General features: G+C 43.6%; 1 protein-coding gene across 1 annotated transcript in view; it reads right to left on the minus strand.

The window, feature by feature from the left end:
• LOC141096108 (piezo-type mechanosensitive ion channel component 2-like) overlaps positions 1-15,430 on the minus strand; it is a 242,528-nt gene that overhangs the window by 11,124 nt on the left and 215,974 nt on the right. The window contains 6 exon segments of the mRNA XM_073582522.1: positions 2,988-3,104; positions 3,186-3,355; positions 3,864-3,956; positions 6,537-6,725; positions 7,465-7,612; positions 12,627-12,785. Coding sequence (XP_073438623.1) covers positions 2,988-3,104; positions 3,186-3,355; positions 3,864-3,956; positions 6,537-6,725; positions 7,465-7,612; positions 12,627-12,785 — 876 coding nt within the window.

The following is a 15,430-nucleotide window of genomic DNA, read 5'->3' on the forward strand; positions in this document are numbered from 1 at the left end:
ATACCATTATGGAATAGCTCAATGTTAATAAATGTTTAACTCCATATCAACATGGATTTATGAAGGATCGCTCCTGTCAGACAAACCTGATCAGCTTCTATGAGCATGTAAGCTCTCAAATGGACCAAGGAGAATCATTGGATGTCATTTATCTCGACTTCTCTAAAGCATTTGACACTGTCCCACATAAAAGATTGGTAAGTAAGATGAGAAAGCTTGGGCTAGGGGAAAATGTGTGTAGATGGGTAGGTAGCTGGCTTAGTGATAGAAAACAAAGAGTGGTTATTAATGGGGCATACTCAGATTGGACCAGGGTTACTAGTGGGGTAGCACAGGGTTCTGTATTGGGCCCCCTACTATTTAATATATTTATTAATGATCTAGTGGATGGCTTACACAGTAAAATAACAGTATTTGCAGATGATACAAAACTATGCAAGGTAGTTAACACAAAGGAGGACAGTTTGCAACTACAGACAGATTTGAGTACATTGGAAAATTGGGCTGAAAAATTGCAAATGAGGTTTAACACAGATAAGTGTAAGGTTATGCACATGGGAAGGAGAAACTGATGCTACAATTACTTACTAAATGGGAAACTGCTGGGGAAATCAGACATGGAAAAAGACTTAGGCATCTTAGTCAATAAGAAGCTAAATTGGAGTGCCCAGTGTCAGGCAGCTGCCAGCAAAGCAAATAGGGTCATGGGATGCATTAGAAGAGGTCTGAGGACACGAGATGAAAACATAATTCTCCCTCTGTACAAATCACTCGTCAGACCACACTTGGAGTATTGTGTGCAATTTTGGACGCCGGTGCTCAAGAAAGACATTACTGAACTTGAAAGGGTTCAAAAGCGGGCTACTAAAATGATAAATGGAGTTGGTTCACTACAATACCCAGAAAGGTTATCAAAATTAGGTCTATTTACTCTAGAAAAGAGAAGACTTAGGGGAGACCTAATATATATGTACAAGTATATCAGAGGGCAATACAGAGATCTCTCCAATGAACTGTTTGTACCAAGGACTGTGACAAGAACAAGGGGGCATTCTCTTCGTTTGGAGGAAAGACAATTTTTGCACCAGCATAGAAGAGGGTTCTTCACGGTAAGAGCAGTGAGGCTCTGGAATTCTCTTCCTGAGGAAGTGGTGATGGCCAACTCACTGAATGAATTTAAGAAAGGAATGGATGCTTTTCTTGTGAGTAACAGTATAGAAGGTTACGAATAACAGAATATTATAGGTAGATGGTTGACCCAGCTTAAAGGGGTTGTCCGGGCTTTTCACATAATCTCAGTACATATCTGGGCTGCAGAATTATGACAATAATTTACTTTCTGTCAATAGTTTGCACGGTTTTCTAGATATTCTGAACAGAACGTCCAAGGGGAGGTGTGTTATGGCATTGAAATGAGAACTAGTAGTAACCTCCTACTCTACTCCAAACATGCCCTCTATAGCAATAACCTCACCCTCCATAGCTACAGGCCCTCCCCGTCCACATGAAGAAGCCCTCATCACACAGTAACGAATTCTTCCCCTCCAGCAGCCTCACTACAGAGAGCAGAGAGCTACTCCTCCCCCAGACACACACTGAACAGTTATCTATGGAAAGTGAAACTAGTGAGGAGGGAAAATCGTCCTGTATTCTGGGCCACTCCATGATTACAATACATAACTCATTATCAGTAATTCCTTCCCTCACTGTCCCAGGCTGCTGGCAGCAGTGAGAACAGACTGTGTGATGGCCAGCGATGGGGGTCTGCAGCTTCTAATCTGCACAGGGGATGGCAGTCACCGATGTAATCTGTTCTGTGACAAAGCCTCTGCTGTGTGAATGAGACAGCTCTGTGTCACTGATGTCTTCACACAGCAGCAGATTTGGTGCAGTGTATGTGTGAGCACTGTGTCTCTAATGACACAAATACTGACGGAAGCAGCCTGTCCCAGAATATAGGACGATTCTTCAATGCCATAACTCACCCTGCCTTGGACGTTCTGTTCAGAATATCTAGAAAACCGTGCAAACTAGTGACAGAAAGTAAATTACTTATTGTCATAATTCTGCAGCCCAGATATGTACTGAGATTATGTGAAAAGCCCGGACAACCCCTTTAAGGGAAGGAACTTTTCCCTATGGAGAAAACTGGCTTCTGCTATGTGGGTTTTTTTGCCTTCCCCAGGATCAACAATGCAGAACAGCTGCACTAAAAATAGGCTGAACTAGAAGGACCTAAGGTCTTCCGTCAGCCTTCAAAACTATGTTAGGCCTCTTTCACACTTCAGTTTTTTGTGTCAGTTAAAATCCGCCAAAAAGGCGGAAAAGCGGATCCGTTGCTAACTGAAGTGAACGGATGCAACAGGATCCTTTTTTTTGACGGATCCGCAAAATGAAGAATTTTAAAGGAACCGCTGGCCGGGTAGGAGAGAGAGAGAGAATTTTTTTTGGCCGCCAGAAAGGATTTCAGGGTTAATTTTCTCCCTGACTTCCTTTCTCCGGGCATGCGCAATGGAAAATGCGGATCCAACAGCCAAAAAAACGTTGCAGGGTCCGTCCAGGCATGCCGGTGGACGCAAAAAATGTGGCGGATCCTCACAAAAACGGATCCAACGGATGGCCATCAGTCAAGATCCACCAGTAATGCAACTCAAAAGAGGAAAAAACGGATCCTCAAAAAAAATGGCGGATCCGTTTTTTTCAAAACCTGGCGGATTTTGACTGATGGTCAAAAACGGAAGTGTGAAACAGGCCTTACTATGTTACTTATATGCTTTTTACTTACTTACATCTGGGTATATGTTCATTTTGTTTCTATGTTAGGTTTTGTTTGCTTTAGTGCATGTAGTAATAATATTCTGAAAGCCCTTTTTCCTAACAATCTAAAGAAATCGTGAACATAATCTTTAACCTTTTTTCCTTTTGACTAAATATACGGTGTAAGACTAAGATTGTATTTAGGCAGAGGCCTTATGTAAAATACCCACATTGGCTCCCTTCTTTCTCCTTTCAGCATCTGGACTATTTGGTCACGGGTTTCTGTATCTTCATAGCATACTGTGTGCTTCCCAAAACTCTCTGCACTCTTTACGATGGACGCATTCCTGGAACAGACCAAGTCACAGGCATCAGAGTATACCCAGGTCTGCCAACAGCCTGTGCCATCGGCCTGCTACCTGACGTACCTGAGGATACTCCAGTGAATATCAAAGTATATCTGAGCAGATTCTGACAGTTCCTCTATCATGGCTTCACGGCTGGCCGGGCTTATGGTCCAGAGAAGGCTGGCATTACTTTTTATCTTGGCAGTTACTATGTCCTCGGGCATGTAATTAACAATGAACTGCATTGCAGACTGTGTAGGAAAAAGGAGCAGAAAACAAAGTTATCCAGGCATTTGATATTAGTGCAGATATAAGCTATATTTAGGGCCCACACATGGAATATAAAGGCATCTATACATTAGATAATAGTAGGTTGAACCTGCTGATTTTGGAGGGCTCGGCCAGACATCTAATGTGTATGGGTCCTCCTGACTTCCCGCAATAGAAGATATCAATGGAAAGTAGAATCGGCCCTGTTGAATTCAGTGGCCTATTCTTATAAAGAACATAGGAGAACTTGGCTGAGCCGAGCGTTCCTGTGTATGGGAGAGGCGGGGGTGACAGCTATTGGCCACACAGATATCTAATGTATATGGAAAACTTCATACGTATCTGATCTTATCTATATTATCAGAGACCAGTGCTCTTGGTGATTAGCTTAATATTTGGACTGATTGTATTGGGACAAATATGGCTAGTCTGATGTCGACACCAATTGGGTTTATCTTATAAAAGGGCAAAAAAGCCTTTTATACTCACGGGATGTAGTGCGTATCTATATGTCAGTTCATCATAAGCGGACTGAGAATAGGGGGCCAGGTTCTGCTGCTGAGCGCTCATGGTGAATAGGGGCTGAAAGAAAAAGGTAAAATTTCTTTATTGAGGCCTAAGTGGACTGCAGCTAATGTCTGTGACACATATGTCTTGTCATCAGATAATACTGTAGATACCAGGACCATGCAATCAAATCAGGAGAATATTACCAATATTAAATAGATTGACTATGGATATTGACTGGGACATATCACAGGCATGAATGGACCTGCTATTGTGTAGCAGTATTGGACTAGGATAGCTCAGGCCCCCATATTAAACATTACAATTTCATCTGTCATGTTTTCTTTTGATCTTTACAAAAAAGGAACAAAATTGTCCCAATTCAGTGTAATACCCTACACAGAAACTTATCAGCTCTACTCTAACTACAGGGGACTCCGGCTTTACACATAGAGTGGCTCTCATCATACTTGGTTCAGAGCGACGATGAATTAAATGGCTGTCTATTCGCTTTTCCCAACAGAAAGAGTAGACTGCCAGGAGGAGTACAGCTATTGATCAGCTAATTGCTAAGCAGCATACCTTTTAGAACACCTTCAAGATCTAACTCAACTTAGGGGGTATTTACAGTATTAAAATTAATGTCTTAAAAGGAACCTTAAGTAAAATAAAGTCCAGCTCACCAGTTATGACATCCCAGGAATCGGAGCACGGAACTGCTGTGTCAGGACGTGAAACATAGCAAAATAAGGGAAAAATCCAGCTCCACGATATAGTGAAAAAAAACAATTCTTTATTCACTTGATATTTCAAGCATGGAGGATAAAAGTATCAGCATAGATAGCAGCAAATCATTCGTTATCAACGCGTTTCGGGTGTCATGAGGGTGCAGTAACACCCGAAACGCGTTGATAACATATGATTTGCTGCTATCTATGCTGATACTTTTCTCCTCCATGCTTGAAATATCAAGTGAATAAAGAATTGTTTTTTTTCACTATATCGTGGAGCTGGATTTTTCCCTTATTTTGCTTAAAAGGAACCTTCCATCTTTAGAAACACATTACCTGTAGATGTAAGGATGATCTGCAAGTAAATAGCGTTTAAATCGCGTCTGGCTGGCTTACTGGCACAGCGGCTACAGGGAGAAAATAAAGATATATCCTCCCTGTAGCCACTCACTTTCTGTAATCAGGAAGCTATTATAGTTACCGCTCGCTAATAAGTCCCCAGCACATCGATTGACAGCCTGCTCTGCAGAGTGTGTGCGGAGCAGGGTGTCAGTCAAGGTACAGGTGGAGTGATTACAACCGCACTTACTTTATAATGAGCAGTGACTTTTAGGGTATGTGCGCACATGAAGTATTTGCTGCAGAAATTTCTGCATCTCTTGGCAGGAAACGTGCACCAAAAATGCACTGCGTTCACATAGCCTTACAGTTCCATGCAACACCTCAATGACTGGAAATGAGCAGCTGCAGGGAGGATATAACTTCATTTTCTCCCTGAAGCCGCTTCTACTGTGACAAATATGGCTTAAATGTTATTTACCATTAAACTAACCCTATATCTGCAGGTAATTAGCAGTTTTGTTACAGAATAGTTCCCTTTAATATCTACCTGGCCAGAATAAGAAGCCCATCTCAATAATTTAGCCTCACTGTCAACTGTTTGTGTGCCAGAAAGTCAAATCCATGTCAGCCCATGATTTGCTATATAATGGATGCCAATTTCATTAAATGAGTCGGGCTAAGAAGGCTACACCACTACCACTATGATTTACCCACTTTACAAAAAGTTGGCAAGAGTGGTGAAAAGTAGCAAAGTGGTGTGCACCATAACTTGCTACTCTTTCACGGCAGCTTTCTGGTTTGTAGCCATTAATAAATTCCCACATTAGTTTTTTCTAATAGTATTCTTAGATATGCCCCAAAATTAAACTAATTCTTAGAGAATGCAAACAGACTACACAAGTCTTAAAATACGCCAAATTTATCACAGTGGTTCATGCTGGAGGATAAACTTAGTTCAGCTTTAGATTGTATACCTACCGCTAGAAATTTGCAGGAAAATTTTGTCACGTGGCGCAATATGTTAAAAGCTATTCCCCTTTAAATGAAGACACGGACTCTTGTCAGATAAGGTGCAAATATGGTCTAAAACATGAATTACAATTTTTTGGGAGCGCAGATTGCACCTAATATGTGCATATATTTTTTTTTTACTCTTCATTTACTCCCTCCCTGTCCTCCGACCTTGTAGGGATTATCTTACTCCTTCTTGCAGAGTTTATTAATGGTGACCATAATTTATTGTACCTATTAAGATTTAGTAAGATATTGCAGTCGTCACCTTTTTTACTGCTTTTTTTCCCATAACCATGGCAAAACTGCACCGTTTTACTCCATTTTAGGAAAAATTGTAATAAGCAAAGTCACCACTACCGCAACCTTACACAAACTCTTCATGTATTGACCTCATGGATGCAACACAAAGAAATCATTGGCAGCTGAGAAGGAGGAGGCATCCGAAGATGCAGAATGGAGGATCTGGGTGTAAGCCGTCTGTTATGTTTCATGGTTATTTGTTGTAATGGACTATCTCTAGAACTGGATCTATCATAACATAGAGGTAATGGCGGCCATGCTCATCTACCTCATAGCCACTGATGCTGATCTGAATAGAAACATCCAGGGGCTGGTTGGTGACTCCCGCCACAGACTTTACCAATGACATAAAGAGCAATGGAAACCAGACAATGCAGATCAAGGCAAAAATAATCACACCACCCATTCCGTATTTCACAATCTTTTTCTTCTTCTGTCCTGGAGGCTCTGGGTATTTCTGCAAAATAATAGAAAATCTGTCAAATTTAAGTTTGAAAATACAGAAGACACCAGCAGCTTATTTCCCTCTTCCCATTGAACACACGTACACTTGGCGGAACTGAGTGTACATGTGTATGAGAAGGTCAGGAATGTTTTGGCGGACAGGTATTGGAGATATATGGCCGCCTCAAGGCACATTTCCCTTTTCATGTGGATTCCAGTTGACAGACCCCACCAAAGTAATCTGAATTGTCCTGAGCACAAGCAGCATGCCCAAGATTTGCGAAGTGATGCACCCAGACAGGATCATGAACCACTCATTATGTGTTCATGTAAAATATCTTTGTATTGTAAATACACTACACTAAGCTTTCCGATACAGTTATACAAGAGCAACCGTGAGCAAAGCTCCAAAAACACGACAAAAAGTCCAAAAAGAAATATAGATAAAATTTAAATGTTTATTGCACTACAAAAGACAATTGACAAGTAAAGGGAAAAGAGGTGGACAATGCTCACGGTTGCTATGTATTTGCGATTAGTCCACGATTTTTCCATATTGCCAGCTGGTATTACCATCAATAGTATATTAATCTTTGATCTACTCTAATTATTATGTTGACACTGGTCATTAGCATTCTAATACAAACAGTTATACAAGAGAAATGCAAGGAAAAAAATTACAACTTTGGGCATATATTTAGTCCAAAATACCCACCAGACATGGTAGGAGTCTAGGTACACAGATTTTTTACCTTCTCTGACTCCCGCCAGCACTTCATAATGAAAATATTAGCATAGATGTCCTCCACACATATCCAACTCGATAAACTAAGTGTGGTATCTGTCCATATCCAATCCATGACAGCCCTCATTTCAGTCAGAAAGGGTACCATGCGGAAGCTATAGAAGAAGAGTAAAAAGATGCATCATAACTACCTAAATATAAAGAGACGCAGTAATGCAGCCATTTTCTTCACCATATGGGCTATACCAGTGTTTCTTACTGGGCGGTACATACACCTGAAAGGGCATGCCTACTATTCTTAGTCACCATGCTGGATAGAAGCGGTACAGCAAATCTCAGCTGGAGGAGAAGGAACCAGTAATGGATTGCACCAATCTACGTTGCACAGTAAGTGGAGTGAGGGTGGTGTAGATGGAGGCAGCAGGGGACATTTGAATTATTATTATTTATTATTATAGCGCCATTTATTCCATGGCGCTTTACATGTGAGGAGGGGTATACATACTGTAATACAAACAAGTACAGTAATCTTAAACAATACAAGTCACGACTGGTACAGGATGAGAGAGGACCCTGCCCGCGAGTGCTCACAATCTACAACGGGATGGGTGAGGATACAGTAGGCAAGGGTAGAGCTGGTTGTGCAGCGGTTTGGTGGATCGGTGGTTACTGCAAGTTGTAGGCTTGTCGGAAGAGGTAGGTCTTCAAGTTCTTTTTGAAGGTTTCCATGGTAGACGAGAGTCTGATATGTTGTGGTAGAGAGTTCCAGAGTAGAGGTGATGCGCGGGAGAAATCTTGTATGAGATTGTGGGAAGAGGAGATAAGAGGGGAGTACAGAAGGAGACCTTGTGAGGATCGGAGGTTTCGTGCAGGTAAGTACCGGGAGACGAGGTCACAGATATATGGAGGAGACAGGTTGTGGATGGCTTTGTATGTCATGGTTAGGGTTTTGAACTGGAGTGTTTGGGTAATGGGGAGCCAGTGCAGGGATTGACAGAGGGGAGAGGCTGGGGAATAGCTGGGGGACAGGTGGATTAGTCGGGCAGCAGAGTTAAGAATAGATTGGAGGGGTGCGAGAGTGTTAGAGGGGAGGCCACAGAGCAGGAGGTTGCAGTAGTCAAGGCGGGAGATGATGAGGGCATGGACTAGGGTGTTTGCAGATTCTTGGTTGAGGAATGTACGGATCCGTGAAATATTTTTGAGTTGAAGTCAGCAGGAAGCGGAAAGGGCTTGGATATGTGGTTTGAAGGAGAGATCAGTGTCAAGGATAACCCCGAGGCAGCGAGCTTCTGGGACTGGAGAGAGTGGGCAGCCGTTTAATGGATAGGTCTGTTGGGGGGGTCACGTGAGATGGGCGAAAGATGATTAATTCTGTTTTGTCCATATTAAGTTTTAGAAATCTAGCGGAGAAGAAGGATGAAATAGCAGACAGACATTGAGGGATTCTGTTTAGTAGGGAGGTGATATCTGGTCCAGAGATGTAGATCTGTGTGTCATCAGCATAGAGATGATACTGAAAGCCATGAGATTCTATGAGCTGTCCCAGGCCGAAGGTGTAAACGGAGAAGAGCAGGGGTCCTAGGACTGAACCTTGCGGGACTCCGACGGATAGGGGGCGCGGTGAGGAGGTGGTGTGAGAATGGGAGACGCTGAATGTCTGGTCTGCTAGGTATGACGCAATCCAAGATAGGGCCAAGTCTGTGATACCAAGAGATGAGAGGGTCTGTAGTAATAGGGAATGGTCCACTGTGTCAAAGGCAGAGGACAGGTCCAGGAGGAGGAGGACAGAGTAGTGTCGCTTGGCCTTGGCGGCTAGAAGGTCATTGGTGACCTTAGGGCAGTTTCAGTGGAGTGGTGTGGCCGGAAGCCGGATTGCAAGTGGTCAAGGAGGGAGCAAGAAGAGAGGTGGGAGGATAGCTCAAGATGGACGTGTTGTTCCAGTAGCTTTGAGGCATAGGGGAGTAGTGATATAGGGCGATAGCTCGATACAGAGGATGGGTCAAGAGAGGGCTTTTTGAGGATAGGTGTGATTGAGGCATGTTTAAAGCTTGAGGGGAAAACACCAGTTGTTAGTGATAGGTTGAAGAGATGAAGACTGTGGAAGATGGGATGAAGACTGTGGTGAGTTTTGGGATGAAGTGTGATGGGATTGGGTCAAGTGCACAGGTAGTGAGATGTGATCTTGAGAGTAGAGTGGAGAGTCGATCTTCTGTAATGGTGGAGAAGTTGGTTTTGGGGGAGGAGGGCAGGCCAGGTAGGAGGAAGGGCACTGGGGGTTGTTGACCAAAACTGTCTCTGATGTTATCAATCTTCTCCTTGAAAAATGAGGCAAAGTCTTCAGCTGAGATGAGTGGAGACGGAGGAGGTGCTGGAGGGTGGAGGAGAGAATTGAAGGTGTTGAATAACTGTTTAGGGTTGCGAGACAGGGAGGATATGAGAGATGAGAAGTAGGTTTGTTTTGCTACAGCGAGTGTGGCCTTGAAAGTAGTGAGGGACTGTTTGAATGTGATGAAGTCCTCATTGGAGAGGGATTTTTTCCATCTCCGCTCAGCATCCCTGGAAGCCTGCCTCAGTTCTTTGGTCAGACTGGTGTGCCAGGGCTGTCTGTTGATTTTGCGAGTTTTGGTATGTTTGAGAGGGGCAACTGATTCCAAAGCTACAGCTATTGTGGTGTTATATAGAGCGGCAGCGGCATCCGCATTGTGTAGGGAACTTATGTCTGTAAGAGGGAGGAGGGATTCAGAAAGTGAATGTAGATCGAGGTGTTAAAGATTTCTGCGAGGGTGTGCGAGTTTTTGAGGTGGGGATTGTGGACCTGAGGAGGAGAGGGAAGAGAATGTAAGTAAGTTGTGGTCAGAGAGAGGAAGAGGTGAGTTAGAGAGGCTAGATAGGGAGCAGAGGCGGGTGAAGATGAGGTCTAGCGTGTGGCCATCTTTGTGAGTGGCTGCAGAAGACCATTGAGTGAGGCCGAAGGAGGAAGTGAGAGATAGAAGTTTAGTGGCAGCTGAGAGGGAAGTGTCAATGGGGATGTTGAAGTCGCCCAAGATGATAGTGGGGATATCAGTGGAAAGGAAATGGAGTAGCCAGGTGGTGAAGTGGTCAAAGAAGGTGGTGGCTGACCCTGGAGGGTGGTATATGACAGCTAGTTGGAGGTTGGAGGGGGAGTGGATGCGCACAGAGTGCACCTCGAAGGAAGGGATGGTAACAGAGGGCGGCAGTGGGATTGGGGTGAAGGAGCAGTTATCTGACAGGAGAAAACCAACTCCTCCACCATGCTTGCAGCTGGGGCGGGGGGTGTGGGAAAGGTGGAATCCACCATATGAGAGTGCAGCAGGAGAGGCTGTGTCAGAGGAGGTGAGCCAGGTTTTGGTGATGGCGAGGAAGGAACGTTTGTTAGTAATAAAAAGATCATGGATGAAAGAAAGTTTGTTGCAGACAGAGCGAGCTTTCCACAGAGCTCCTGTTAGTGGGACTGGGGAAGCTGGGGCTGGGCGAATGTGTATAAGGTTGGTGTGGTTACAGAAAGTTGTGATTGGGTGTGGATGGGAGGTAGAAATGACTGGGAATGTGGTGAGGAGGACCAGGATTTGGAGAGATATCTCCGGCAGTGAGGAGGAGAAGAGAGAGTGTTAGCAGGTGGGAGCAGGAGAGGGCATGAGGGGGCTGTCTGTGTTTGGAGACAGAAGATTGTATGTTGAGGAACAGATCTGAGGAAGAGGCGAGATGGATTGGAAGGATTGAAGAAGAGATGAACAGTTCCTTACTAGGTGTAGGGATTAGTGGGGTTATCAGAAAGTGAAGGATTATAGGGGTTAGAGTGGAAACAAACAGAAACATCGTTTACAGGGACTCTTTCCTGTTACCTTCTGTTCCAATTCTGGATTAATTCATATTTTCATATCATCTCACACTTTTAAGATACACACTTCTAGGATACACACTGCAGACTAAAGTCTTGGCAGACTTGTGCTATGCAATATATGTGCTACAAAGTGCATTCAGCTGTGAAGCTGAGAGGAGTGGTCTGTGCTCCTCTTGGTAAGATAATTAAGAGTGGACCAGATGCATATGATCAAGCCAAAGTAAACAAGGTCATAAATAATACTGGGGTAAAGCAGGGGGTTAGTTGAGAGATATACCAAGTGAATGCTATGTGCAGAGGTAAGAAGTCTTTGTGGAAAGCTGAGTGACGTACCAAGTGAATGCTATGTGCAGAGGTAAGAAGTCTTTGAATGGTTCTATGTGGAGTGCAGGGTGCCAAAAAGCTGCTCTGAAGATGTCAGATCGGAGCGAGAGAATGTGGGACCATCACAAGTATGGTAGTAATGCCAGCAATGGCCTACTGGCTTACTACCAGAGAGCAGTGCAGGATTCTACATACTGGGGCCAGTCTGCTGATGCTTCAAGGGGACAGGATATACAGAGTGAGCTGCTTCTTGGAGGCCCCACTGGCAAATATACAACTAAGGGGTCTGTATGTATTTTGGGCTCCGACGACATGGGGTAGTGATGGGCGAACCTGTGAATGTACGGGTCGAGTGTATTCGGCCGAACGTCTAAAAAAAAGTTTGGTTTGGGGGGGCGGAACATTCATTGTTGCCACGCTGTCATCTGCATGACAGCGCAGCAAACACAGGCTCTGATCAGCAGTAAGATCATTACTGCCGGTCAGAGAGCTGTGGTTGCCACGCTGTCAGATAGCAGCGTGAGCTAGCAGCTGTGACCGGTGGTAAAAGGTAACCTCCGGTGACAGGCATCAGCTGATCAGAGAGTACTACACCCTTCAGCTTACGCCTGTCGCTGATAACATCGAGAGCAGGCGCTGCTGAAGGAAGCATTCATCAGCCACCACCTGACCTGTGCTATAAATAATGTAAAAAAGAAAGACGTGGAGTCTCTTCTATTTTTGATAACCAGGGCTGGCAAAACTGACCACTTAACGGTGCTGAACTCAGTGATTGGCTGCAATGCTGTCAACGTTATGTGAGCACTGTAAAAGACACCATGAGCAGCGGCAGAGACTCTGCGCTGAACCCAGGGAGGATGAGTAAAGCACAGTTTGTCTTTAAACAAACTGCGTCTGAGAATGGGTTTTCTGAAAAAGAAAACCCCTTTAACCTGTATAACTGATTGCAGTAGTAAAACTTTTCATAAGCTTCATTTTCTCACCCCTGGAATAGGAAGAGGTTGATGCAGTTGTAACTCTTCGTTAAAAAATTTCCCAGGACTCTGTTAGGGTAGCCACACTTGATCTGGTAAGCTGACAGACCAAAATACACACATTTCACAAAGTACCACAACTGCGCCACGCTGTTTGTATTAAATCTCCTGCAAAACAGATAAAAGGGAAGAATGAGGATGTGGAAATCATATAGAAAGAATTCACATGACACCTGGGTCATGGCGAAAAGTAAACACTGCAATTCCATGTTGTGTAATTAAATTAGGTCATATATTGGCTTTCTCATTGTGTAGGACTCTTACTTTACTTGTTTTATTTTACATCAAGGAAGATGCATCAATGTGATTGACAGATCCGCTAAGGAAAATTAGATTTTTGGTACTCACCGTAAAACCTGTTTCTCTTAGTCTTCATTGGGGACACAGAACCATGGGATAGTCTGCTGCCACCTGGAGGCTGACACTATTATTACAATTTAAATAAAATTGTCTCCTCCCCAGCAGCCTATACCTCGCCTGCTGGAGTTAGGCTTCCTCAATTTGTGAGAAAGCAGTAGGAGGAAAAAAAAAAGAAATGAAAAAAAGAATTAAGGCAAGAATGAAACATAACTGCACACCCAACCGGGCAACCAAGGGAGGGTGCTATGTCCCCCAATGAAGGCTACGAGAAACATTCTAGTGTGAGTACCCAAAAATCTACATTTCTCATTCTTCTCATTGGGGGCACAAAACCATGCTAAAGCAGTGCCTAAGGTGGGAAAATAAATATATTGTTACCACCCAATCTTTCTGCCTTAATTCAAGCGGAAGACTGGGCTGCTGCCGCCTATAGTATCTTCCTACCAAGACTCGCATCTGCTGAGGCAAAAGTGTGGACCTTGCAAAACTTAGTAAAGGTATGCAATGATACCCAGTGGCTGCATTAGAGAACTGTAAAGTCAATGCCTGATTACAAACCGCCCATGGGAGCTACCATTTCCCACATATAGTGTGCCCTAATCCTCAAAGGGGCCATTCTACCCTCGCCTACTGTATCCTCACCCATCCCTTGTAGATTGTGAGCCTCGCGGGCACGGTCCTCTCTCAACCTGTACCAGTCGTGATTTGTATTGTTTTAGATTACTGTCCCATATTATGTATACCCCCTCACATGTAAAGCGCCAAGTAATAAATGGTGCTATAATAATAAATAATAATAATTCTGTCCTTGGCTTTGAACAGTAGGCATGAATAATAGCCATCTTGATCCAGTGGGCAATGGTCGCCTTGGAAGTTGCCTGACCCTTACAAGGGCCATCTGGTATGATAAACAAGGAATTGGATCTCCTAAATAAGGCAGTGGCTCATAAATAGTACCTTATAGCCCTGACAACGTCCAACTTGTGCAGAGTCTTCTCAATAGGATGAGATGGTGCTTGGCAAAACAATGTCTCATTAAGGTGAAAATTTGAAATCACCATGGGGAAGAAGAATGGAATTGGTCTCAATACTACCTTATCCTGATACAGAATAAGGTAAGGAGAACAGGAGGAAAGAGCCACTAGCTCCGGAACCATAGTGATAGAAGTGATGACTAACCTAAGATAGGTCTGAGACACACCTTGCCTCCAACTGACACTGGAAAAAACTGAGGAAGCCTGACTCTAGAAGGCGAGGTATAGTCTGCTGGGGAGGAGCCAATTTGATTTAAATTGCAATAATAGTGTCAGCCTTTAGGTGGCAGCAGACTATCCCATGGTTCTGTGTCCTCCAATGAGACAAGCGAGAAAGTACCTATTGGTGGGATTCAAACACATCCCTAATGCAAATCTTCAATATTGACTCATTATGAATAATACTGCTCAGTATGTCTGAATTATTACTGTTTGAGAGAAACTGAAATACATAAAATGGCCAATACTGACAACATACTAATTCAATATGGATCAAAGTTGGATGCATATTTATTTTACACTTTCCCTGAAGAACTTAAATGGGTGTTTTCTATCCCAAAAATAGATGAAACTAACACATATATGCTGCATTTTTTTTGTAACTAGACTGTACATACATATACTGTATTCACACTTCTTGGCATTTTCCGTGTTTTGCTACCTACAACTGTGAACATTTGGTTTTCTTTTTGTTGTGATGCAAGCAACAAATAAGACAAAGTAACTGAAAACGTCAGGGTACATAACTGTATATGCCCCTAAAGTAAGTACTTTGTAGAGTCTCCTTTTGTGGCAATTACAGCTGCAAGACACTTTGGATAAGTCTCTATAAGCTTTCCACATCTTGTCACTGGGATTTTTGCCTATTTCTCAAGGTAAAACTGCTCCAGCTCCTTCAAGTTAGGTGGTTTCTTCTGGTGTACAGCAGTCTTCAAGTCTTTCTCAATCTACCATACCATCTCTGCCTTTACCTCACTCACAGTCCAGCAGTTTGTCGTGTACACCCTACTCCACCCTCTCTCAGCAGAGCAGCCTACCCTCAGTCTGACAGTTGTGGTCATGTAAAAGATTTTTTTTTCCTCCTACACCTGCCAAAGCTAAGAGCTTTAACTTCACCATCTTCAATCTGTTGGCCACGGAAATGCTGCCTATCCACCGGGTGGATACAGACGGTTTCCGAAAGCTGATGGACGTCGCAGTCCCCCAGTACCAGTTTATCAGTCACCATGACTTCTGTAAGAAAGCTGTGCCTGATCTACACCAGCATGTCACAGGCAACATCATCCTTTCCTTCAAAAAATCTATGTCTGACAGTGTGCATTTCACCACTGACATCTGGCCGAGCAAGCATGGCCAGGG

This window comes from Dendrobates tinctorius, unplaced genomic scaffold (assembly GCF_039654945.1).
Source record: "Dendrobates tinctorius isolate UK_male_01 unplaced genomic scaffold, ASM3965494v1 ptg000071l, whole genome shotgun sequence".
In the NCBI taxonomy this organism is placed as follows: Eukaryota; Metazoa; Chordata; class Amphibia; order Anura; family Dendrobatidae; genus Dendrobates; species Dendrobates tinctorius.